This window comes from Myotis daubentonii, chromosome 16 (genome assembly GCF_963259705.1).
Source record: "Myotis daubentonii chromosome 16, mMyoDau2.1, whole genome shotgun sequence".
NCBI classification, from domain to species: domain Eukaryota; kingdom Metazoa; phylum Chordata; class Mammalia; order Chiroptera; family Vespertilionidae; genus Myotis; species Myotis daubentonii.
Window position 1 is genome coordinate 39499364 of NC_081855.1, and position 27085 is coordinate 39526448.

General features: G+C 42.9%; 1 protein-coding gene across 1 annotated transcript in view; it reads right to left on the reverse strand.

The window, feature by feature from the left end:
• Positions 1 to 7426: 7426 nt before the first annotated feature.
• PITPNC1 (phosphatidylinositol transfer protein cytoplasmic 1) overlaps positions 7427 to 27085 on the reverse strand; it is a 212696-nt gene continuing 193037 nt past the window's right edge. Inside the window, exons 7-10 of the mRNA XM_059670032.1 lie at positions 25053 to 25208; positions 20952 to 21015; positions 11162 to 11280; positions 7427 to 7567 (exon numbers count right to left, since the gene is read on the reverse strand). Coding sequence (XP_059526015.1) covers positions 7562 to 7567; positions 11162 to 11280; positions 20952 to 21015; positions 25053 to 25208 — 345 coding nt within the window. The 3' untranslated portion in view covers positions 7427 to 7561. The remainder of the gene's footprint in view (positions 7568 to 11161; positions 11281 to 20951; positions 21016 to 25052; positions 25209 to 27085) is intronic.

The window sequence follows — 27085 nt, forward strand, 5'->3', positions numbered from 1 at the left end:
TTCTCCCTTCCTCTCTGAAATCAATAAAAATATATTTTAAAAAAGAACCTAATATAACACACTATCGATCCACCAGATATTCTGAATTAACTTTTTTTTTTAAACCATCCAAGCTCTACAGGAGAAAAACCTAATTATTTGACAACTTGCATGCATGAAAATGAAGCAAGTTTTGCTGGTCAGACTTCATCTGTCCAGCTCTTTTCTTGAAACGTTGTTCTTTCTCCTTGGGATGTTATTAATATTCGCTGGAATCCTAGGAAGGATCTAAAAATTTGCATTTCTTTTATTTGTTTCCTTTGGCAAATTTGTTTCTAGAAAGGACATTTTAACCTACTTCCCAACTGTTTTTAGTGACCTCCTGTGGTTGAAAGGAAAAGACTCACTCAAAATAAACTCAAAATAAAAGGAGCATCATGTCTAGGGAATGGCCATCCTGTCTCACGGAGCTTTGGTTTCTGAGTGTCTGTAACCTCTCTTTCTCTCATGGCTCCTCAGCTGCAGCTTTTATCACCAAGTGGCAATCCTATTTTTACATGCTTGTCACTGAGATAGAATATATGCCACCTGTTTGTTTAAAGAATCATTTACTGATTTTTAGAGAGGAATGGAAACATTGATGTGAGAGTGCAACACCAACCGCCTCCCTCCTCCCGCCACCAGAAGATTGAGCCTGCGACCCGGGCATGTGCCCTTGACCGGGAATGGAACCAGGTGCATGGGATGAAGCCCAACCAACTGAGCCACACCGGCCAGGGCTACATGCTACCTGTTATGGCTGGTGTGGTTATACTTGAAGAAATGAAGGCTCAGAAAGATGAAGTGATTTGCCCAACAGTACACAGCATTATAGTTTTCTCACGTAACACGGGAGAGCAACTGTGTTTATCGGGCTTATCAGATATACCCTCCCCCATAAAATAAGCCTTTAAAATGTCTGATGCATCCTGTAACATGAATGTTGAAAACATTATGCAAAGTGATGTAAGCCAGACACAAAAAGACAAATATTGTATGATTCCAGAATAGGAATATACAGTGTCCAGAATAGGCAAATTCATAGAGACAGAAAGTGGAATAGAGGCTATCAGGGCCTCAGGGGAGAAAGGATACAGTTACTGTTCAACGGGGACAGTTTCTGTTTGGAACGATGAAAAAGTTCTGGAAATGGGTAGCGGGGATGGTTGGACAGCATTGTGTATATTCAAGGCTACTGAATTGTACACTGAAAGCTTATTCAGATTTCACCAGGTTGACGTGCTCTGTGGTTGTGATGTTGTTGTACGATAGCTGTACAAGCTGTTATCACTCGGGGAGGCCGGGTGAAGGGTGACAGGACATCCACGTACATGTCTTTGTAACTTTCTGTGAATCCATCTTTATGTCAAAATAAAAAGTTAACATGGACACATAATACCAAGCACAAATAAGTAGACTGCAGTCAGATTCCAAACTAACGGGAGGGCAAATTTAATACCATGTCCCGGTTTGCTAGGACCACTCATTGTCCTTGAGGAGAATTTTCTCTTCTTCCGGAGTGGCTCTCATGTGGCTCATGGTCAAAGAGAGGATGACGCACAGGCTGCTAACCTTCCTTTTTTTGGACGGCATATGCAATCTATCATCACATTCTTTCCAAGAAGGGAAATGAAAGACGTAGGCAAGACTCAGCTCTGTCCTTACCAAGATCCTGTGACAATCAGGAGTCACTGATCCTAAAATAACAGTGAGCTCAAGTTTTTACCTTGATTCTCTCTTGGTTAAACCAAAACGAAACAAAATAAAACTTGCCAGGTACAGGTGGTTTTCAGGAAATCCTCAAGTAAAGATGCATCATTCAATGTCTGTTATCACTGAGAGTATGAAAACAAAATGACTTCAAACTGATGTTTGTTTATTCAATTAAACGCGGTTCCTTATGCTTTTGTTTCTGTAAGTAACCAATGAACAATGAATAGTTCTGCAGCTTAGCAAACTAGAGAAGGCACTGAACGTCTAAATAAATCAGAGAAGTCCAGTTTCTTCCCCTGTATAGGAGCTACAGACCTCAATGCTGGGTCCAGAGCAAGAGCATTAAGGCAAAGTACAAAGCTGTTTCTAATTTTCCCAGGAGTAGGAGAAGTAGTTAAATGTTTGGACTGGAATGGGATATCCTACTAGATTGCATGCTATAGAAAAGGAAGAATTTATGGGAGTATGGCACATTAGAGGACTCATAATTAAGCAGAGAAAGTCAATCTAATAAACTTGAAAGCAGATTTTGCCTGGATCAACCACATCAGTTGTTTTCAACCTTCTGGCCCTTTAAATACAGTTCCTCATGTTGTGACCCAACCATAAAATTATTTTTGTTGCTACTTCATTAACTGTAATGTTGCCATTGTTATGAATCGTAATGTAAATATCTGATATGCAGGATGGTCTTAGGCGACCCACAGGTTGAGAACCGCTGAACCACATGAAGTTACCCAGACACACACACACACACGCATAAATATACATACATACATACATACATACATACACGAGGAGAGAATCTGGTGTTCCACTCGGGTGGTATACCTACAGATTCCTTCAGGATGATTTTTCTTGGTTACCACTCACACTGTGGTCTCATCTTTGATAAGGGGAGCCAAGCACCTGTTAGATGGGTGGATGAGTCTATGTGTGTGTCCCACTGCGTTACAGACTCTCCTTGGGTATTTTCTGGCTGGATAGTTAGAGCTGGCACCCAGGCTTTCCCTGCAGGCACCACACGGCTATTAGCAGGCCAGGCTTCCTTGCACACAAATCCCCTAGACCTGGGTCTCAGCACCGGCCATTGGCTTGTTTCTTCTTCCTTGATCACTTCTTTCCCATCAACCCACAAACTCACAATTGCCAGCAATCCCTTGAGACCAGTGGAGAGAGGAAGCCACACTTGGAAAGAAGATTGCTTTGTACTTTATTTACAATAGAAGGTAAGAAAAAGGAAGTTATTAACAATAATAAATAACTGGGGGGAAAACACAAAACAGCCATAAAATGACACAGAAGGATGGCATGTGTGAGGGTCACCTTTTGTTTGCTTTGCTTGTAGACTGTAACACTGTGCACTCCAAACCTTGGTCCTTCAGCAGTGGCAGTGGTATATCGACCCATTGAACGAATCAAGATCCCAGCTTGAAATGTAAACACTAAAAAATGACACTTGAAGCGACACAGAAGTGGCGTAGGCATAACAGCTACTCCAAGAGCCTCTTCTTGGTGATACATAGGAACTGAAGGGGGACTTGCAATTCAATAGACATGCTTTCCCTTTTAGGCCACAACATCCCATAGCATTAACTTAACAACAAAATTACCATGAATCACATCTGAAAAGGTCTCCACGCTCACATCCTCTTATTGCACTAACTCCTAAAAAGCTTAAACACTTACATTTCAAATGCAAACAGATCGTTCCGCAGGTAGAACACACGAGAACCCGGTGTTGCCTCCGCGTGCCAAGGCTGTGCGATTGCGTGACATTTCAGTCTCAGCAAGAACGAGTTGTTTGACCAGTTACAGCCACACAACATATACTTTTTTTTAATTTCAAGAATTAGGGATCAAGATGGCAGATTGTTACCTGGCCTACTGAGTCAGATGATCAGAAAGGGATTAAAACTATTTAGACAATTCCTGTCTATTGGATTATCTAATTTCATATTACATCTGAATTATACTCTGGCCCTTCTGAAAAGTAAAATTCCTGACCTAAACCAGACAGTGATTTTACTGTCTCTGAGCCCTGAAGAGCTACCAAGGAAAGTAGAATTTAAAAATGTACATAAATACATTAGCCTTGCAATTTTCACAGGAAAATGATTTCTGGAGAAGTGTCAGGATCTATTCTCTAGGCCAGTATTACAGTGCCTTGAAAGAAAACCCTGTAATTACTTGTGGGGTCTTGGGTTTTTGTGGCTGCATTGTACAACCACGACTGCGCTTAGAGATTTATTCTCACACCCAAAACATGGCTACTACAAACCTCCAAATATATTAAAACCATTCTTCCCACACAGATGCAAAATCGTAAAAGAAGGGTTTATAAATTAGTTCACCAGCAAACACATATTGTGCCTGTTATAACGATGGTGAGTGAAAAATTTCATGGCTTCCTTAGCTTTGTTTTACTATAGCCCAAAATTAGAAACATGAAATGGTCTTCAGAGCTAACTTCTGACAAAGTGCACACGGGAAAAACACCAAGACCCTCTGATCCTGGGAACGCAGTCAAAGCTACAAATGCTGTACCACACACAGCCCACGAAAAGCACAGGGGCGCCTGGTATTTGAAATGCACCCAAAGTCATGAAATGTACAGCCATTGTCATGGTTTTCACCAACATCAGAGATGAAGATGGTGTGCTGCGCATGTGCTATTCTGTGGATTACTTTAATTTGGCTACCAGAGACTTCAAACTGGTGGTGTTTGATTCACTATACTATATTTCTATATATGTACATACAGGTATAATACAATTTTGGTGAACAAAGTTGAAGGTTTCCACATTGCAGACAGAGGCACTGAGTTAAAGATTCTATTCCCCCCACCCCCAAACATGCTTAATTCAAGTTTCTGCTTTTTTCCTTCTTCTAAGTTTCCATCATGCAGCCATTGCATTTCCATCCTTATAGGAATTATTAAGGTTCTATGTACACATTCATTGCAGGCTTGTATCCCACAACAAACAAAGGCATGTATGGAGAAGGTAAAATGACACTTGGAAATCAAGGCAGATAAAATGGTGAAGTCACGTATGCTCACGATGATGGGATTCAATATTCAAAGCAGCTGAAGGAATATATGCACCCCCCTGCCCTTTTCTTAAATGCACACAAACCACACGTAGACAGAAAACTGAATGTATTTTAAGTGCACACACTTTTGATGGCTAAAACGCACACTATCTTTAGCAGTTTGTAATTGATGTCCGTGGTACTGTACTGGCTATGAGAGAAAGAAAACTCATAGGAGGAAATGAGAAATTAGTTTTCTAAAGCGGATAGGATGGTTGACCTTGCTAGCAGAAGCTACTTTACGGACAGCAATGGTACGAATGGAAAAACTAGGCATCAGATGTGTTAACAACCTGCACAAAATAGATCGGTTCCATTAGAAAATGACCCCACCCCCACTTGTGACAAAGCTGATTTCAGCTCGTAAATAAATGGTAAGCAAACACACACACGATCGCTGCCTTGTGAAAACAGAATTTTGCTTCCTGAAGCCAAACATAATCCTTAAGGACTGCTGTGTGGAGAGGGAGCCGTCGAAAAGTCCAAGGGGTTCGGTAAAAGATTAAGTTTTCCCACAAGCAAAAAATCATGCTACCATACCATGCAAAGATGTCTTACTACAATGCTATCTCGCTCTTAGGGAAGAGATGCATGTTGACCTAAGCTATTTGTAACTGGTTTCCCTTGAGTTCTGGGTTTTAAAATTTTTTTTTCGAGCTAAATATCAACCTGTAGATAAAGATATGCTCTTGACAGTCTGACGTATGACTGATGCTTACTTGGTGCTGGGCTCAGGGGCCAGCGCCTGCACCTGGGAGCTTGTCAACTTGAAAGACACAATGCAGAGTGCTGAGCACTTAGAGAGAGAAGCAGGCCGGGTCCGCTGGCTGAGGCCAGGAGAGAGGAGGAGACTATGCTCCCTGGTCTGTGTGTTTCCTTTGGAATCTGTGTGGGAAGGTCCCTTTCCTGAGGTTGGAGGTGATGGAGAGGAAGGCTAGCTGGGGGCTTGGAGTTGCCCAGTGACTTTGCTCTCTTCCTCTCCTGGAGGACGAAAGTGAATGTAGATACTGCTTGCCCTTCCTTCTGCGTTTAAAGGCAGTGAGGTGCGAAGGTGGCAGGTTTTTCCTTTTCAGATCAAAGGGGAGTTCTCTTTCTGCCACTTTGGTGAATGAGCTTGCCTCCCGTCAACCTTGAATCTAATCTTGCATTAGCAATACTTTCAGAAAAGAAAGCTAGACGGAAGAACATGTATCTCTCCTCCTTTCTGCTTTACAAATAGGAGTCAACAATTCTGCTCATTCTCTCCTCCCACTTGACAGTATTTACTCAACTTCTGGGACATCCCAATATTTGGATTTCAAGTAAGGAGCAAGAGAATGACAGTCTTTTCTAAGGTCCCGTGACGGGCCATCGGGTCCAGGAAGTCTGGATGTTATTAAAAATAAAACCAGGGGAGGGGGGAGGGGGCGGGAAAGAGAAAAAAATAAAAAATAAAAGTAAAACCAGGAGGGAGATGAAAAACAATTCTCTTTTTTAGGGTTTCCCGAACCAGATATTCCAACAGAGTGAAAGTCCAGTTAGCTTACTCCACCCTTGAACTTTTTGAGTGAGTAAGTAGTCAATAAATTCTGCTTAATTAACTGCAAATTCTGAGAATCTTCATGGATGATAGAAGCTGACAAGTTAAGGTTTGTTGGTACCTGTAGAGAAAAAAGATGTTTGTCTCACCTGGACCTCTTGGTTCCTAACTCAACCCTTCCAAAATCTGTCAAGTTAAGGTCACATTCACCCATGTAATTCTCAAGATTTCTGAGGGCACACAGGGGAAAAGTTATTAAAAGACAGAAGCAAGTGGAATCTTTATTAAATTCTGTGAAAGGTATAAATAAGTTATCATTAATTGCACGTGGAGCCTCTGTGGGTTGATAATTAAAATTTTCAAAAAATTTAAAGTGTTAATTAGGCCCCAAATCCTGAGTCAGACTAACCAAAATAGGAATTTTAGTAACTACTGGTATTCAAGTATTGGCGATGAGCAGTTCAAAATTTAACAATTAGGTATGTTCCGCCTGAGAGTATTTTTGAGAATTTCAGGTTTAACCAGAGGAAACTGACTTCACTATTTTATCACACCTTGTACCACAGTGGCGCAAAGTTTTCATTTATTTACCCTTGAAGCCCATACCAACCGCAGCAAACGCCCATTAACAAGGCTTCCTCCCAGGCTTCCAGCTGTGGCTACAGAAGATGCCTTCTGTCTTTTGCATGTCTTACATGTTGCATCTAATATGATGCTGTGCGGCATACTTGGGGACTCATATTATATGTGAAATTACTTAACCACATGCACACTCAGATCGAAGGAACATGTTTTGCGTGACAAAGCAGTCTTTTTCTATATTAGAAGATTCTTAAAAAACAAAACAAAACAAGAAAACCAACCCTGAAAATGAAAATATAAAACCCCTTGAAATATTCATATGAAGTTATTCTGATTTGGGCCGGCATGGCCTGTCTGAAGAGGGTACGCCAGGTAAATTCAGGGTGGCATTTTTCTCAGGGTCTGGAAGCGTGAGAGTTTCTGGGGCAGACTTTTTCCGGGGCCGATCTTTGGGCACAGACAGAAACTCAGGTGCGTCTGAGGACAGAGGTGTGGACGGCGCGCTGGAAGGGGCACTGCGGACTGAGGAAGGCAGCAGGGGAATGCTCGAGATAGAAATCACAGGTGGGAAAACGCCAATTTTCTGGTTGGTGGCTTCCTGAGTGGCTCGTTCAAATTCTCGGACTTCATCCATTGTCATGTCTTCAAAGAAAAGAAAAAGATAGAAAGAAAAACGAGCAGTTATTTAGAAGACATGCAAATGGATTCATTTCTACGTCTGTTTTTAAAGGACCTATGGAACTCTATGAAAAAGGGGCCTCTCCTGATTATAAACCCAAATTATTACTAAAATGTTAAACCCTGAATTTTTCCTTTTTACAGAGGCAAAACTCTGAAATAATATTCCTTTTAGAATATTCCTCTAAGACTTCCCAAGCACTCTTCAGTGAGTGTTTTATGTATTCTGAATTAGAAAATATCAGGAGTGCCCAGCCGGTGTGGCTCAGTGGTTGAGCGTTGACCTATGAAATAGGAGGTCATGGTTTGATTCCTGGTCAGGGCACATGCCTGGGTTGTGGGCTCCGTCCCCAGTGGGGGGTGTGCAGGAGGCAGCTGATCAATGATTCTCTCTCATCATTGATGTTTCTCTCTCTCTTCCTTTCCCTTCCTCTCTGAAATCAATACATATCCTATATAATAAAAGGCTAATATGCAAATCGACTGAACTGTCCCTATGATGCGCACTGACCACCAGCGGGCAGATGCTTACTGCAGGAGCTGCCCCCTGGTGGTGAGTGTGCTCCCACAGGGGGAGTTTTACTCAGCCAGAAGCCTGGTTCATGGCTGGCGAGCAGAGTGGCTGCGGTGGGAGCCTCTCCCGCCTCCGTGACCATGCTAAGGATGTCTGAGAGACAGCTTAGTCGGACATCCCCAGAGGGCTCCAGGACTGCAAGAGGGTGCAGGCCGGGCTGAGGGACCCCCTCAAGTGCACGAACTTTGTGCACTGGGCTTCTAGTGTATATATATATATATAAAAGAAAACATCAGGAGTACAGAATCAGACCAGAGCAGTGAGTGTGTGTGTTGTGTGTATGACTATTATCAGACCTGGCCATCTTTTCTATAAAGAGAAGGTAACTAAAACAATCAATGGCCCCAAAATTGCATACAGAGTGTGGCAAAGGTAGGTTTACAGTTGTGAGTACATGAAACAGAGTTTATTCTTGTATTATTATTTATTCATTTTTGTATTGTTTTCTGTATGAACAACTGTAAACATACATTTGCCCGATCCTGATATATGTGTCACATAATAACACATGAGCAAATCAGAAATATTTTTCTTTTTATATCTATACATATGTATTTTAAAATATATTTTTATTGATTTTTTACAGAGAGGAAGGGAGAGGATAGAGAGTCAGAAACATCGATGAGAGAGAAACATCCATCAGCTGCCTCCTACACACCTCCCACTGGGGACGTGCCCACAACCAAGGTACATGCCCTTGACCAGAATTGAACCTGGGACCCTTCAGTCCGCAGGCTGATGCTCTATCCACTGAGCCAAACTGGTTACAGCAGAAATATTTTTCAAAAAACAAAATCCTTAAGCAGATTTCCTGGAAACAATTACTAAATTTTCTGGAAGGGATGTTTTGTTTACAAAGGAAATAAAAAATTATGGTTGTGTTGACATAATATAAAACTCAGAAGAGAACAAGAAAAATCATACCTGTAAACCTACCACTTAAAAAAGACCACTAAGACTATTAAGCTAAGAAAAGAGATTATGTCTTTTTAAAAGCGGTACTGCAAAATAAAATTGAGATTCTCAGCAAAATGTCACTGAATCGGGGTCTGTTTCTTCTCTGATAAATGGATATCATGTCGGAGAAATCGGGCTTTGTGAAAAAGCAGCTGAGCACAGTGTCCTACTCCATGCATCCAGCAGAGAGCAGAAGTCACCCAGAGGAGACAGAATTTTGATTTTACAGTCCCTTCCGGAGTCTCTCAGAAGTTCCCTTCCTTGAAGGCACTGAAACTGCTCAATTGAAAAGGAGACAATTTCCTTATTGTCCTGGTCATGGATGTTAATTTTGCATAATTTCAATCTAATTTGTTTCTACTCGGGTTGATGATTTAAGTTTTATTGGGCACTCATGCAGTTTTTATTTGTGGTGGACAGCACCCTCTTAATTTCAACTGTTTTTCATTATGCTGGAGAAGAGAGACAATGGAAAAATAATCTCCAATTTGAAGGAATGCCACAGAATACGGGAAATGTCGCCAGCATTCAAAATAACCACACTGTGTAACTTTGGAAGAGATACTAGTAGGCATATCTCTTGCTGACGTCATGGGAACGCCTGTGAGTTGCAGCCAGAGAACCCATGCATGGGTTTCGCCTGGGGAGAACCATTCTAGGCATCACCGTCTACGTGGTAAACTGACCTAACACCAGTCATTGCAGTAAAACGGAAAGAAAACCAAGCACAGAGCTGAAGCTGAAAGCTGTAAGGACTCAGGAGACTAGCTTTGTGCTTTGAATCTCTGAGACGTGTGGCGTCTCTCCCAGTCCTCTGGCTTCCTTTGTCTGGTCATCCTGACAGTGAGCAGCTTTCAGAGAGCGGCTGAGGGGGAACTAAAAGAAAAGGTAATTGAAAGTGATGAAAATTCAAGGACAGGTTCCTGAAGGAGCATTTCTAACTTTAGAACAGGGAGAGAGGAAGACAGAGGTCCTATCGGAACTGATCTGTGCAGAGAGGATCACCTGGGCTAACTCTGGTGAGAAGGGTTTTCCGCTAATCCAATCACCACGTGCAAAATGGGGAGGAAGCGTTAGGGCCATTTCAACCTCAAGGGCAGTCATGTGGATCCAACAGCGGCCTTGCAGGGCACATTCCAAAGACATGCTCTAAAAACTCAACTCAAGATTTCCAAAGTGCAACCACAGGTCTTCACAATTCCAAAGCATCCATTTACAATAGCCATCTCTCAATCTCCTACAACCACAGCATCATCAGTTTCTTGAAAATCTAATTAATGTGTTACTCTGGGGCATGTGAGCTCAAGCTGCCACCCAGAGATCCCAGCTCTGGCCAAAGGCACATACAAGTGACTCAGAGGCTCCATTTTTCTTTGTCATCTGTAGCTCCTCCTCATTAGCATGAATACAACTGTGTGTAAAATGCTGGCAGACACCCTACAGTCAACTCTCTGTTTCCCACGTGCCTGGGAATAACCGGAGGCTCCCTGGGGCTTATCTGACGCCCCAGGCTAGATCTGGCAGAGTCCCCACTCACCACCCCGGTGCACGAAGGGATCAGAGACCCACCTGGACATTCACCTAGCACAGATGAACCCAATGGGTAAAACAGCTATAAAAGGCCATAGAAAGCCTTTCAGAGCAAATGTAAGGAAACCTAAAAGACCAGATGGGTCAGAAGCCTTCCCTTGAATGAGTAACTGTTACCTATGTTTTCAAAAGTTCTGGTTTTCATACGACCCCTGCTTTTACCCCTCTTTTCTCTTCTGGTGCAGGCCAGGCCTTCACTAGTCCCACAAAATGTGTCCACTCTCCGTGTTCTTGGCTTTATGACTGGAACACCCTGCACGTCAAGCGGCTTTAAAGACTCAAAATATCTGCGAGTGAGAGGTTCTTCCCCAACAGCCCCTGGGCGACGACGCTCTCCGTGGGAGCCTGAGAACTGAGCGCTGGCAGTATTTCACAGATCAGCTGATCTGCACGTTTGGTAAAGGGAGGGGGCAACATGTTTTAAAAATTCTACATACACTTGTTTGGGCCTGGCTCTCTATGTCATCCACAGTGGAGGAATGCTGATTGCAAACTTTTATGTTGGTTTGTTCATGCATGTTTTTCTCGTATTCTCGAACATCGTCCATTGTCATATCTGAAAGAAGGTCAAGACGTTGGCAACTTCCGTTATTAAATGCAAACTTTCAATGGGGAGACTTTAGGGGAAAGATGGTAGCTTAGCAGAAGCCAAAGAGAGGTTTAAAAAGCAGGGGATTCTCTAACTTTATGGAAAGCAAATCATAAAGTTAGCTAAACCAGCCAGAGGGGCAGTGAGTACAAGGAAGGGAACTCCAAGTAGTCGTAGAAAGGGAAGAGTGGACATGTTTTAGGGGTGACTCCTGTGACATGAGCTAAGTGGGTGGAGTAGGAGCGCGTGGGCAGTGCCATAGCCTGAGATCTCCTAAAGCAGAGTTAGAAGATCCCTTCAGGGATGTGCTCAGCTGTGTTTGCCTTAAAACTTACCTGCCAAAGAGGTTCTGTAAATCAGTGCATTCGACAAGAGAAAGGACACTTTCATTGCTATTGTAGGAGACATGACGTAGAAGGCACGGAACGATGTTCATGGGTGTAAGTGAGATTGGGTGCAGTGCTCACACACAGGTGAGCTTTTGCAGAGAACGCGTGGTGTCAGAGTGCAGGTCTACACTGAACTCCAAGTCTAGCCTAACAGCCTGAAGGTGGCTGGCACGACTTACACCCACACTCGTCTATAAATACAATGGCACATGACATTATGATTTTTGGCCTGAGTCTGCAGGCTTTCAGGATTCAGGATAATGATCTGTTAATCTAGTGGTTCTCAGTGGGGGGCAATTTTGTGACATTCTTGATTGTCACAATTGGGATGCCACCCTTCCTCCAACAAAGAATTAACTACCGGGTCCAACTGTCAGGGGTGCTGAGGTTGAGAAACGCTGTCCTAACCCAACTGATAAAAAACGTAAACACGGAGCCTGTCCAGTTTCAGTATGTGAAGTCCAAAAACGTAACAATCAGTCTCACTTTAAATACTTTTGTTGTTGTACCCCCCACACTCACCTCACTCCTTTGGCTATTTTACTACAATTTATCAACAACTGTCCCAGATGGGCATTCTTCCGTTGCTCTCACGGCAGAATTTACCTTCACGCCTCTTTACAATAAAGGTATGCTGAGCAATCGTTAATCGACCACCCACCCTGGTCACTAATTAACTTGGAGGCTTAGAGCTGGTATTCACAGCTGGAATGGTTCCTTACATATTTTCTGCAGCATGTGGTTTGCTGTCTTTTTATATCAATCCATGTGTGTCATGTGAGATTCTCTTTATTTCCAAAAGGCAGACTTGTCAGAAGTTTCTGATTTAATTCAGTATTGTCTGAGGCCAGGGTAGAGGGCGGCTCTAAACCCAGACCTGGGCTATGTTATTTAGTGGATGGTCCCTCCCACATCCCAAAACCGTCAGTCAAGAACGCTGTCCATAGCAATGTAAGTATCAAGAAAGCTAAGCAGAGTCTGGCCAAGCGAAGAGCATGCTTTTGTTTTAGAAAATTGAGGTAACTGGAAGCAATAAAGAGATGCTGCTTTGTGATTAGAACAAATGCACCTTAGTTAACAATAATAACACATCCTGTCAATACAATCACTTTCATTTCAATGGCTGGTCATCAAAATTTCTTAAACACAAATATACCTGGAATGAATACTGAGGTGATTCTAAGCTCTAAGTTTAAAACTTAAAGATATTTCTTCTCTCCCCTTCACAAAGGCTTTTTAGCTTCTCTGTTCTAGTGAGTTCCAACACAAATCATTCTTTATCTTTAATTAGCTCAATGTTAAGAGAGGGGCTTAAACTGTGTGACTGTGCTTTCAAAGATATATCAATTTAATGGATGTGATGCAGAATTTAATAACAAAGATACTCTCATTACTGCCTTGTTCATAATAGTAAAAAATTGAAACAACCCAGGAGGCCGACAATACTATGCAAATACAAGTAATGTAGAAGGATATTTAACAGCACAGAGAAATGTCCTGCGTATATTGTTAAATAAGAAACAGGAGGTAAAAACTTAGCCATATTCTGTGAAATCTTTTTTTGCCAGAAAAGCATTATATACATTTTAAAAAGACAAAGTATACATTTCAAAACGTAAGCCGTGATTGTTTCAAGGTGTTAGAATGACAGCTAATGATCATTTTCTTCTTTTTGCTTATTTATATTCTCCACATTTTCTACCTCAAATATGCAGTATTTGTTTGAGAATGAAAAGAAGAACACCGTTTAACAATCTATTATTTGTGGTCATTAGAAGAGGGTTACCATCAATCTGGAATTGGTAAGGAGATACACTTTTCTAGAATGGTGCCCATTCTAGAAACAGGACATCCCTCTCCCCTTTTTTTAAGATTAAGAGTTAAGAAACAAAATTTCAGGAAGTTTTGTCTAAAAGAAAAGCAACAACAACACACCTCCCAATCAGACCACAGAAGGGTGAACATTTCTCGCCCCGGACGGTGTGGCTGTTAGGTGAGCGTCGTACTGTGCACAGGTTGTCAGGTCACATGCCCAGGTTGTGGGCTCCATCCCCAGGCAGGGGTGTGCAAGGGGCAGCCAATCGATGTTTCACTGTCACATGGATGTTTCTTTCTCTCCCTCTCCCTCTCTAAAAATCAATTTAAAAATATATATTTTTAAAAAAGAGTGTGAACATTTCTAACGAAGTGATTCTCCAAAAGATGATGATAATTTGGTCCCTGCTGATGTGGAAAGTGAAATGTGTTTGCCTGAATCCTGAACCATTCCCACATACTATACATGCTTATGGAAATGGAGTAAACATTTTCCGTATTCTTAGTAATTTATGGAAAGCTTACTCAAGTGAAAACTGTACGTTCCTGTTCAGATGATCTGGTAAAATGCATTATGTCTTGCTTCTGCAAAGTATATTACCTTGCAATCTATATGTGAATCAATTTTCTAGTAAATTCAATTATAGGTGCCCAAGGGTAGATTATCCTTCCAGAGCTGCTTCATCTTCATTACTGATCGATTTTTAATCATCAGTGACGTCTAACCGTTTAGGTTCGGATCTCTTTGTTTCCAGCTGCAAGCAAACGCTTATGTGTGTCAGGGCAACTCTTAATTAAAAGAAGCCTATGCCCATTATTTTGCAAGTAAACTGAAAAATAATCACCCCTTAATTTATAACTTTAAAAGGTCATAATTTACTTCTCTTAAATAAGGTTTCTTAAATCATAGTCCAATTTAGAAGAATATTAGAAATAGGACAGTATTTCTTCTAAGAAAGGTCCGTCCGATATCTTTGACCCTCGGCTGTCAGAGGTTGATGGACAGAAGCGGCACTTGGGAAGTGGTTGTGGGATATAAATGCCCCTCATTGCATTTCGGTGGAGCAAGATTTCCTTTCTCTGTCCTCTTGCGAGGCCATTTCTTTCCTTCTCTTCCTCACCCTCCTTCAGGGGAGGGCAGAGCAGGTAGCCCGGGTGAAACCTCCTCCTCTACCGTCAGCCCAGCTTCCAGAGAGCAGTACAGGGCCCAGGGGTTTGTTAATTGGTGAATCTTCTTTGATTTCCTAAACCATGAACCGAAGGCTCTCATTAAAGAGCAAAATCTACCTCCACTTTATGAATCTAGGCCCACTTCACCCATTTCCTACTTAAAACAAAAAGAGGTTCTAATGATTATTTAATGAATCACTCAAGTAATGCATGAATTATGTTTCATGGAAATAATTCCGGTAGTATTGGATTATGTAGAGAAAAGAGTTTAACTCCTTTTAACCTCCCCCACAAAGACTATTCCTTCTGGAAATACCCACTGTTAAGAGTTTGAGGCACAGATGGCCAGATTTAAAAAAATAAATAAATTTACATGTATGTTACTACACACACCTGCACACTCTCATTTATTTTTACACGTATGGAATGATACTATCCTAAACTATACTATGCATATTGCTCTGGCTTGCTTTTTCCAATAATGGGAAATGTACATATTTCCATACCAGTACATAAGAACTACCTTATTCTTTTTAACTGTTACACATAATATTCATAGTATGGGTGTATCATAATTTACTTGACCATATTCCTGTTAATGGACCGAATAGAATTTTTAGCTTTTATAAACAACATGACACTGAATAGCTTTGTACCTATATTCATGAGCACATGTGTAGTATTCCTTAAGAATAAATTTCTAGCCCTAACTGGCTTGGCTCAGTGGATAGAGCGTCGGCCTGCAGACTGAAGGGTCCCAGGTTCGATTCCGGTCAAGGGCATGTACCCAGTGGGGAGTGTGCAGGAGGCAGCTGATTGATGTTTCCCTCTCACCGATGTTTCTAACTCTCTATCCCTCTCCCTTCCTCTCTGTAAAAAATCAATAAAATATATATATATTTTTAAAAAAGAATAAATTTCTAGAAGTGGAATTGCTGGGTCACAGGCTATTTGTACTTACCATTTTCATAAAAACTGTTAATTTGTTCTCCCACCTATCCAAAACTAAATATTGTCACTCTCTTAAATTTCTGCTATCAGATGGGCAAATGTTGTATCTTCCTGTTGTTTTCATTAATTTTTCTTTTTTTTTTTTAAATCAGTAGTGAGGTGATTGGCCTTTGCCTTTCTTTTTCTACTGTTTACCTGCTCGTGTACTTTACCTTTTTTTTTTAATTTTATTGATTAAGGTATTACAAATGTGTCTTTATCCCCCCCATTGTCCCTACTTTACCATTTTTCTACTGAGTTGTTGGATTTTTGACTTATAGAACCACTTTTTATATTAATTAATCCTCTGTTAGCTACATATATTGCGAGTTATCTTCTCCTAGTCTTTCAACTGTGTTTATGGTGGAAATTTTCTTTCAATCTTTTTAGCTTTAGAGAAGGCAGGCAGGCCCTATCAGCCGTGGGCAAACTACAGCTGCCTGCGGGCCGGGTCCGCCCGTTTGAAATGAATAAGACTAAAAAAAAAAAAAAAAAAAAAAAAAGACCGTACCTTTTTATGTAATGATGTTTACTTTGAATTTATATTAGTTCACACAAACACTCCATCCATGCTTTTGTTCCGGCCCTCCGGTCCAGTTTAAGAACCCATTGTGGCCCTCGAGTCAAAAAGTTTGCCCACCCCTGCCTAGCTGGTTCGCACCCGCCTGTGGACTGAAGATCAAGGGCACATGCTCAGGTTGCTGGCTCGATCCCCAGTAGGGGGAGTGCAGGAAGCTGGTGATCAATGATTTTCTCTTATCATTGATGTTTCTCTCTCTCTCCCTCTCCCTTCCTCTCTGAAAACAAACGAACAAACAAAAACAAAAGAAGGTAGACTGATTTTACAGGAAGTAGAGGCAAGATCATATATCTGGAAAGCCTTTAGGATAGAAGTCAGTTGAACATATAGAGAAACTACAAATACCAAGGAACAAAATGTCTGCAAGCCTGAATTTTCCTACCTTGCACTGCACAGTTGCAGCAACTAAAAAAATTTTTTTAAAATATATTTTTATTGATTTCAGAGAAGAAGGGGGGAGAGAGAGATAGAAATATCAATGATGAGAGGGAATCATTGATGGGCTGCACCGAGCCCACAACCGGGGCATATGCCCTTGACCGGAATCGAACCTGGGACCCTTCAGTTCCCAGGCTGACACTCTATCCACTGAGCCAAACCTGAGCAACTAACAATTTTTAAAAAGGCTCTACCAACTCTAATTCAATAACCTGTCCAATGGCGCATCATGTTATATTTCCTTCTATAAACATTTTCTCTCCACTTCCAGGCTCCTCAGCCTAAAAAGAATTCATTTTTTCTTGCTCGAAGTCAAAATGGAACTCTTGAACAAGTGGCTGGGTTGGGTGTGGGGCTGGGCATGGGGGAGGCTCCAGCAATCCTGAGTTAGATGTGGTATCCCTTTGGCTCCACCACAATGGAGGCTATCCTTTGGGAAGTGCCTTATTTAAAACTTTAAAAATGATTATAAGATGAACAATGCTTATTATAAATAGGTTAGGGTGGCTACACCTTTTGTGCAGTGAAAGTAGCCAATCCTTAAAGCTTGGTGCATACCCTTTCCATGTACTAATTCAGACCACTAAGATCCCGGGTTGTAATCTACAGCTGTCATCTTTTTCCTATAGTTCTTAATTTGAGGAGGTAGGGGGCAGGGTCACAGATCCCTTTAAAAAGCTGATGGAAAGTTATGGGTTCTCTCCCCAGAGAAATGAACATAAGTACTGCCTACTAGGACGAGCCAGGGCACTCAAGGTCACGTGAGGCCATTGGAAAATGCTGGCCTGGTGACCTCAACCAGCTCGTGCTAATCTCTAAGCATGCCTTTCTCCACTTTGAGCTTGCTTCACTCAGTGTTAGGCCTGCTCTAGGGACTCCGGGATGATTCCTGTCATTGTCATGAGGTGGTTTCATCTGTACCAGTCAGAACTACCCCTCCGCCCCCATATTTTTTTGAATGGTGAGGATTTATAAGATGCTCATGAGGTTCCACTCAATAACAGCCTTCCCCTGGCAATCCTGTGTTCCTTTCTCAAAATACGGTCAGTCTGTGAAGCAAAACCATGCTCTTTTGAAGCTGGGCTGCCTATTTTTATCCGCCCCATTTTCTGAAATGCCTTGTTGCTACTTCTCTGATTAGTGTTCTAGTCACACAGGAGACACTCAAGGCTCATGGATAAAGACCAATCAAGCCTTTGAAAGACAGACTCAACTCCTTCAATAGTGGAAACGGTTACACTTTACTATGAACATGAGCAGAATAACATCTGTTTAGGAAATTAGTTATGCGACAGCAAAATGCTGAGACTTGGAAAAGATACAAAATTAAAATCTTTGAGAGAGAAAAGATCACCATCAGCTCAATGTCCTTTTTTTTTTTTTTTTTTTTTAATTCTTAATTAAGCACTGGAAATGGTGAGTCTAGGGAGAAAGACATACAGGGCTGCCATTGCATAAGGGTGTACAGTTTGTGTGCAATAGGAACACTCAGCCCAGGGGGGGAATGGGGCTAAAATTTAGCCCCAAGACGATAGCGCCTGCTGAATCTGCCTAAAGGGGCGCCCTTTTCTAATTCTCACAAGGCACCAGAATTTGGCAGTTGGTCCTGAAGACGGCTACCATTCTTTAGTGTAACCTGTTTGTACTGAGTCAAACTGTTCTTCCTTGCGATCTGATCTGGTTTGCAGCTCATGCTATATGCCAGGTGTTCATAAACTTTATTGAGCATCAGACTCATCTGGAGGGCTTACTAACACAGATCGCTGGCCTATACCCCAGGGTACCTGATTCTGTAGGTGTAGGGCAGGGCCTGAGAATCTGAATTTCCAACAAGTAACCAGGGGATGCTGATGTTATTGGTCCAGGGACTTCACTTTGAGAACCAGGCTATGAGCTACAGGCAAGAGTTGTTTTTTGTATGTTTGTTTTTACTTTGGACCTTGTCCATGTTTACTAACGACAGCCTCCCTGACTCTGTTCAGGCCAAAGAAAAATAAGCAACTTCAGGTACCCAAAACTGAAGGGCTCTCCTGGTAGACGTGTGGCTTCGGTGCCAGGGACACGCCCATTTACCTGAAAGGCCCACAGTCCCCAGCATTACTGTGAATAAGAGGCTCAAAAGACACTCTGTGGGCAGGGCCATTTCCACCCATTTGACTTGAGGGTCTGCGTCTGTGTAATGAAGGAGCCACTGTTTTGCTGGCAAGCAGCTCAGACGGGGGACGATGCCAGCAGTCACTTACATGAAATGGATGGGGTGGTTCTCAGACCCCTTGCTGGGTGAAAAGGCTGCCTGTTTGGTTAGGGCTAGGATTGTGTATACTGGGGGTAGAGACCTTTTCTAGGGAGTACCCGGCACCCTGATGAACGGCACATCCATGAACCCACATGCTGCTTTTCTGCACTCAGATACAGAAAAGGCTTTTTGTCAACAGGCCCCTGGAGTTCTGTCTCCACCGAGCCCATCTGAAGTAAACAGATAGGTGTTCTCTGTGAGGTCTCTAGAGGACCGGAGACCTCCAGGTTCCTTCGATGGATTATTCTACTTTTCGGCCCCTGTAAAAGTCTGAGATTTTTCTGCTTTTGGATTAAAAGTATTTTAGTCTTCCTTACCCCAGTCGATCCTCATCCTCCACCCTCCAGCAGATCACTTACTGGAGGCCCACCCACAAGTTTTCCTCTTTCCGTATCGTCTCTACTCAAGGCCTTCCCTGATTGATAGGCTGGCAGTGTTTTGTCCTCTGAACCAGGACCCAGCTGCCCTGTTTGATGCCGAGCTTTCTTAAAAGTCCATGCTGGCATCCTGGCACTAGAGAGACGTCTACTGACGTGCCCAAAGTGGCAGATATGTGGTCCTTCGGGTCCCCTTCACTTGCCAACCTCCTTATCAGTTTGGGCCTGTTGTTCTGTGGATATCCTTTTGATATCCCTTGTGTAGGCAGTAAGGAAACCATCAGCCTGGAGGAATCCAAGTTGGGATTTACCAGTTCTTCACCTTTTTGGGGGTCTGTGCTCCCTCTAAGAACCTGAGAAAAGCTCCCCAGAAAAATACAACCGGAAGGATTGGTTTAAAGATCAGGGGAAGTAACCCCAGGAGACGTCCCTCCTGCCTCACAAAAGACAACCACAGACAGGTCTCAGGGAGACACACGACCGTGAGCTGAGCCAGCCCACGGGCCACAGGTGGCAGCATGCTGGGGGTTGTGTTAAGTGGTGATCTTGCAAAAGAATCTCTTCTAGGAAGATGCATTTGTCCTTCAGAAGATGCAGAACTGGGAACAATTGCAAAAAATAAAAAGCCCTTTCTTCGCCTATAAAACCATGTTTCTAAAAAAATGTGGCTCAAAAACAGCAAACCACATTACTGGCGATCCCTGTCTTTGTCCATTCAGTCCACCCTCTCCTTTCACTTGAAGTTTGATACCTTCTGTTCTGAAGAGGGAACTGGTGGAACAGTGACAGAAAAGCACCAGAATGCAACCGCGCTTACACTCAGAACAGATCCGGTGACTTAGGATAAGGCCAAGGAGAAGGGCACCTCATTAGATCATCAGATCTAACCCAAGCCACCAAAGGGGCGTGTTTGTTTCTATTTAAAGTCAAGGACACTAGTGTCTGATGACTGTTCCTGGGACTGGAGAGGATTCTCGTGGGTAAAATGACGGTGCAGAGGATCTGGGGGGGTGCCCCACCCATCATTTACTGGAAATGAGCACAACTTGCTAAACTCTTCCCAAATCATGTTACAACAAAAAAAGAAAGAAAAAAGGAAAAAGGCCAAAACAATAGCCTTAGGATTAAGGGGGCATCTAGGCCTCTGCCCTTGAACTCTTGCCGAATCCTTGTTTTGTGTGAGGGAGCATTTCAAGTGATCTGTGAATCAAAGGACGACGTTCACTTGGTGTGACACTTGAGACAGCTTTGATCTTGAAGTTTGGTATAAATTAGGATGAGACTGAAACCCATCCCACAGAGAATTATGGAGTCCTATATGCAAGTCAAGTAAGCAAGCATCAAACATACTGACTGAGGTCCCACTTCCTCAACACCTAAGTTCTGTAGTTATTTTAGATCAGGCTTCTATCATTACATTTTTCCTCATTATGTTCGTGAACAGTGCTATTTCCAATACAGGAAGCGGTAGCCCTGCCTTTGTTGATGTCTTTCTAGGTAGCGTTTAAAGCCAGATGGACTGAAATCCCAAATCAATGTGTAATGAAACTGTCCTACAAGTTATTTCGGGGAAGTTGACTTACCATACCACTCATCAACCCATGCAAAAGCCTGTCGATGTCCAATCAGCAGGATATCTCGGACCACCTAAAAAAGTAAAAGGAGAAGGTTGAAATAATACCATGTTTGTTAAAACTACCTGGAAAATAGATCATTCCCAGTTTTAGGAATCCTGGCATTATAAATGTCTCCATCCCTCTGTCCATATGGGAGGACAATGACAGAGGACATGCACAGGTATTGTACTTGCTCACCCTCAGCCCTTTCCATGGCGGGCATGTCCTTGGTGTAAATTAATGTCCGTCTTACTTGGAAGTCGGGCTCGAGGTGTGTACAAACCAATGAGAATGACTTGGCAGTCACATGGCAATGACTGGGATGAATCTCCAGGCTAATCACCTTGAGATTTCTCTCTTCGTTTACCTTTACCTAAAACAGGCTCTACTTTTCATTTGTAGAGGGTGTGTCTCACTGGTGCCAAGAGGTCATACATGTTAGAAATCAAGAGTTTTTCTGGGAAGCAGGTCAGTTCTTAATAAAGAGCACTTAACACTCTTCTCTGATGAAATATCTTAAATCGCCGAAACCGGTTTGGCTCAGTGGATAGAGCGTCGGCCTGCGGACTGAAAGGTCCCAGGTTTGATTCCGGTCAGGGGCATGTACCTGGGTTGCGGGCATATCCCCAGTAGGAGATGTGCAGGAGGCAGCTGATCGATGTTTCTCTCTCATCGATGTTTCTAACTCTCTATCTCTCTCCCTTCTTCCTCTCTGTAAAAAGTCAATAAAATATATTAAAAAAAATATCTTAAATATTAAAACAATTGAAGCGCCCTAGCCGGTTTGGCTCAGTGGATAGAGCATCGGCCTGCGGACCAAAGGGTGCCTGGTTCAATTTCAGTCAAGGGCACGTACCTTGATTGCAGGCTCCTCCCTAGTCTGGGCCCTGGTCAGGGCTCATGCAGGAGGCAACCAATAGATGTGTTTTTCTCAGTCTTTCCCTCTCTCTTCCACTCTCCCTAAAAATCAGTGGAAAAATATCCTTGGGTGAAGATTAACAAAAAAATAAAATAAAATAAAACAAATAAACAAACAAATAAATAATTGAAGGTGTGGGATACAAGATGCATAAATATCTTTCTGGGCTTGACTTTCACGTAATAGGAGGGGCGGGGGGAGCAAGAGTAATAAACTATTAGCCAAAGAAATGGAATAAGACACCCGAAGTACAACAGAACATAATGGCAATGATAAGCTTGTCTTGTTGCCATTATGTGTCACCATCAGCATGAAACTGTTTCTGATGGTGACACATAATGGCAACAGGAGCCAAAGAAAAATAATGTAGACACATTTTGTGTGTGAGTAGCCCTATTTATGTGCTTTTAATTCATGGTATTATATTTTTGTCCTCCACAAATACTCCTTTTTAAAAAGTTTCTTGGACACTCACGCTCTCCTTCTGACATTCCTTTCTTACTGCCGAACAAATCCAGCAATTGTCTAAAACCTCTCATGGAAGGTTTGAGCATTTTTCAATAAGTGAAGGATTTTAATTTTGGTGAATTTGCAGAAACAAGGGAAGCATTTATCAGAAAGTGTTTATTATTCGAGGCCTCTGGGTAGCTAGTGAGGCTTAAGGAGGAAACGTAATGAAAGTAAGAAATTTTCGTGAAGCTGAACATACTTGAGTGCCGAGTGTGTCAAATTCATGGAAATCAAAAGAACAGCATCGAGGCATCAGTAAATAGACCCTGTTACGTTAAGCACAACACAGCTGTCTGCTTGGAAACAGGAACTCAATAATGTGCTAATAGCTCGCTTTCAAACATTTCTTCCCCTTAACTGTGAAAAGATTCTTAAAAAAAACAAAGGTGTTCAGAGAAAGGCGCCCATGCAAATGCTGGCCTCAGACACTCATTAGCGACTCATGTGCCAGAGCAGGTGTGTGCTGGGCGTTGGTAGCACTTCATTCCATTTGGAAACGGGCAATGGGAATGCCTACGCCAGAGTGTAATTCTTACAGGTGTTTTAAAGAAGCAGATTCTCAAAACCAGCCCAAGTCATCTGTGAGAAAAGAAACACAATGAGCGCTGTGGTAAAGAAAAGGGGGTATTGCCCTGACCGGTTTGGCTCAGTGGATAGAGCGCCGGCCTGTGGACTGAAGGGTCCCAGGTTCGATTCCGGTCAAGGGCATGTACCTTGGTTGCGGGCACATCCCCAGTAGGGGGCGTGCAGGAGGCAGCTGATCGATGTTTCTCTCTCATCGATGTTTCTGACTCTCTAGCCCTCTCCCTTCCCCTCTGTAAAAAATCAATAAAATATATTTAAAGAGAAAAGGGGGTGAGGGGACATTGTAGGAAGTCACAGCCTGAGATAGACACAGAGCGGAGGCTGGGAGATATCCACCCTGGGAGCCCTGACTGTCTTCCTGCTTAATAACTGGGACACAGCAGGATGACAGGAGGCCCCAGAACTTGATTTCTAGGTGTCTTGCTCGGCTCCCTCCCCTGGTTGGGCAGAATGGGTTCTGAGGCTCAGCAGATCGGCACCCTTCTCTGCCTCAAATTTGTTCCAGAGTCTGTGATAATCATGAGCCCAAGGTCAGTCTATTCCTTGGATCTAATTTTAAGATTTACAATTTTTTATGGTCAATTAGGTCCCCTATTTTACTGTCAATTGTCCCCCGTAGACAAATCCATCTAAGTAACAGAAAGCTCAGCACATTAAGTTTAAATTCCAACACCTCCAAAAGAATTTCAGAAAGCCTTTTTTTTTTTTTTTTTTTTATCAGTTTTTAAGAGGAAAAACAAACACATACCCAGCCTAGCTGGAATGCAGAGACAACGTGGGTAGTATTTATTTTTAGGGAGATGGAAAGAGTTACAAAGGGCAGTGTTCAACACTACATTTCATTTTCGCCCCCCCCCCCCCCCCCCGCCATGAGGACAGGGGTCATGTTAGAAACCTCTAAAAAAACCTAAATCATTACCAAGGGAATTCCTGCTGCCAAATTAATGAGCTTAGCCAAAGTGGGTATAGAAGTGAAATCTGTATTTTGAGATTGTTCACAATTCTTTGTTGACAGAATTATATGAGCAGAAATTCTGCTGTGCACCATCTAATGGGACCCCCGGGATTTCTTGTTCTGCCTCTTGGGGTGCCTTCTGCATTCAGACGGTGCCTTGGGGGTCTACATTTGCAGGACCTTTAGAATTATCCTCGGGGAGTGCACATGCAGATAAGCCCCGTGCCTCTGCCTGCAACCCAAGTATAAGTACCTGTGCTTGGAACTAGATTAGCCCAATGCCAAAGGGAGAAGTATGTGGTGTTTTTAACTTTTTTTTTTTTAATTTTTCAATTACAGTTTGCATTCAGCATTATTTTGTACTAGTTTCAGGTGTACAGCATAGCGGTTACACAATCATAAGCTTTACAAAGTGATCCCCCTATATTTTCAGTACCCACTTGGCACCATACGTAGTTATTACACTTCTGTTGCCTATACTCCCCATGCTGTACCTTACATCCCCATGACTATTTTGTTAACTACCAACTTGTACTTCTTAATCCCTTTCACCCAGCCCTACCCACCCTCCTGATCTCTGTGTCTCTAAGTCTGTTTCTATTTTGTTCATTTATTTTGTTCTTTAGATTCCACATATGAATGAAACCATATGGTATTTGTCTTTCTCTGTCTGGCTTATTTCGTTTAGCACCATACCCTCTAGGTCCATCCATGCTGTCGCAAATGTAAGAGTTCATTCTTTTTTATGGCTGAGTAATATTCCACTGTTTATGTAGGTACCGCAGCTTTTTTATCCACTTGTCTATTGATGGGCACTTGGGTTGCTTCCATGTAGGGTAAGTGTTTTGAACATCCACCTTCCTGAATACACTCACACAACAGACATGGAGGTACAGGATAGGAGATGGTGTAAAACACCTATTAGTGGAAGAAAATGAAACCTGAATGTAAAGTGCCTGTTCATGAAAACAGGGTTGCCTAGATGCAGTTACCTGGTGTTGGCTCAGCGCCTGTGCATCTGTCGTACATCACTCACTCCAGCTTACCGTAAAGACAGGTACGTGTTCTGAGGCTCAGGACTTGCTCTTTGTTCACTTACCTTGTGTACAAACTGTTCCACTCTGGTCTGGAGCCCCCAGACCTCAAACTTCACAGTCACCAGCTTGTAGGAACACATGATGGGCTGATGACTATCTCTCCAGCCTTCCCGTAACTGTCCCCGTCCTGTCTTCTCTGACTTGAAGTGTTTAGGATCCTGGAAAAAATATACCCAAGAAATGGTAACTTAGAAGTGACGCTCAGTGAAGGAAGCTTTTCACCAAAGGCCACACTGTAGAATTCCATTCATATGAAATATCCAGAATAGGCAAATCTATGGAGAAGGAAAGTAGATGAGTGGCTAGGGGATGGGTATAGTACAGGGAATGGCTGCTATGGAGACAGAGTTTCTTTCGGGGGGTGATAAAAATGTTCTAAAATTAGATTTAGGGGGATGGCTCAAAACTCTGTGAGTGTGCTAAAAACCACTGAACTGAACACTTTAAATGGGTGAACTCTCTGGTGTGTAAATTATCTATATATATAAAAGCCTAAGTGACCATTATGACGGAAGGACCGGTTGCTATGACACGCACTGACCACCACAGGGCAGATGATCAATGCAGGAGCTGCCCCAGCCTGCAGCCCTGATTGCCGATGGGGCCAGCTGGCCAACCTTCTGGCCCTGATCGCCTGATCAGGACCTAACCCCGGGCTGGGCTGGGGAACTGGGGGTGGGTGGTGGCAGATGCAGGTGGTGAGGGAAGGAGGAGGGGGGTAGACAGGGAACCTGATTGGCCAGGCCTAGGGACCCCACCCATGCACAAATTTCGTGCACCAGGCCTCTAGTATACCAATAAAACTGTGAAAGATACATAAATGCAATAAAAAGTGTTATAAGCTACCTCAGTAGGATTTTTTAGTGTGTGCTCTGGGTTTGCTGACATCGCTGCATAAATTAATATTATAATAGTCATCATCCTAAGCCCCTGTTTACTAAATGTACACTGTGGGCATAGTATAGAAGCAGGTATCACACATGCTCCCCCCTGACCTGATTTCTTCGTCTTGAGGGTGTGAAGTGTGGCCTGTGTGAAGCATTGGCTGTGTGTGTGGCCTGTGTGTGGTCGCGGAAAACTTCCCTCCATGCGAGAACAGACTCAGCTCTACTTGGACACCTCTATTCCCTGACCTCCCGCCAGGGTCCCTCCTAATTTGCAATGGTTGCAGGAAAGTGGTGGGCCTGGGGGCAGGAAGGGACCAGAGTGGGGCAAACATATAATTAATGGAATACAAAATTGACAAAAGGGGTTCCAGAAGTGGGGAAAGAAAGAGAACACATACAAGTATCCCAGAGGAGTAAGTGGTTCTGTGAAGGGAGGGCGTGGGGATCTTGAGAGTGGGTAGCATTTTTGAATCTTTGGTACCAACATTGCCATGCTATATTTTTATTACCCAAACCACCCCAGAAACTGACACTGAAATGATATGCCCAGGCCCAGAATGACAGACCCATGAAAAAGGCATAAGCATAGGGTCTGGCCCATAGCAAGTACTCCATTCATGTAAACCATGATTGCACCCCCCAGGACAGTCATTGAAGACTTTGAGTAAAGTATCCAGCCTTACAGTCCAGGGAAGAGACAGCAATGCCTTCTAAAGCCCCTGCAGTTTGCGGTAAAATATTTGATGTTCAAGGCCAGGAACGAATTCCTGCCTGCCTGCGTTCCTATGCCACATAAAGCCATTAAGAATAAAAAGAGAACAATAGAGCAAGAGATGTATCAACAGGGAGACTATGGTAGACAATCTCCAAACATGGTGGCCATCAATTCCTTCCGTCACCGTGCAGGCATGCTGTTCCTGTCACCAACGACAGAGGCCTTCTGCCCTCCCCTGGAACCTAGACTGGCCTTTGACTTGCTTTGACCAATGCAATGTGTCAGAAGAGACACTGTGTCGTTCAGGTCATGCTAACGTATGTTTCAGACTTAAGAATAAAGCGAGACTCCACAGTATCACCCAGGAACACTGGTGGATTGAATTTCCAAAGCAGCAAAGAATCGAGGGGCCCCATGATTCAAATTTCAGTTC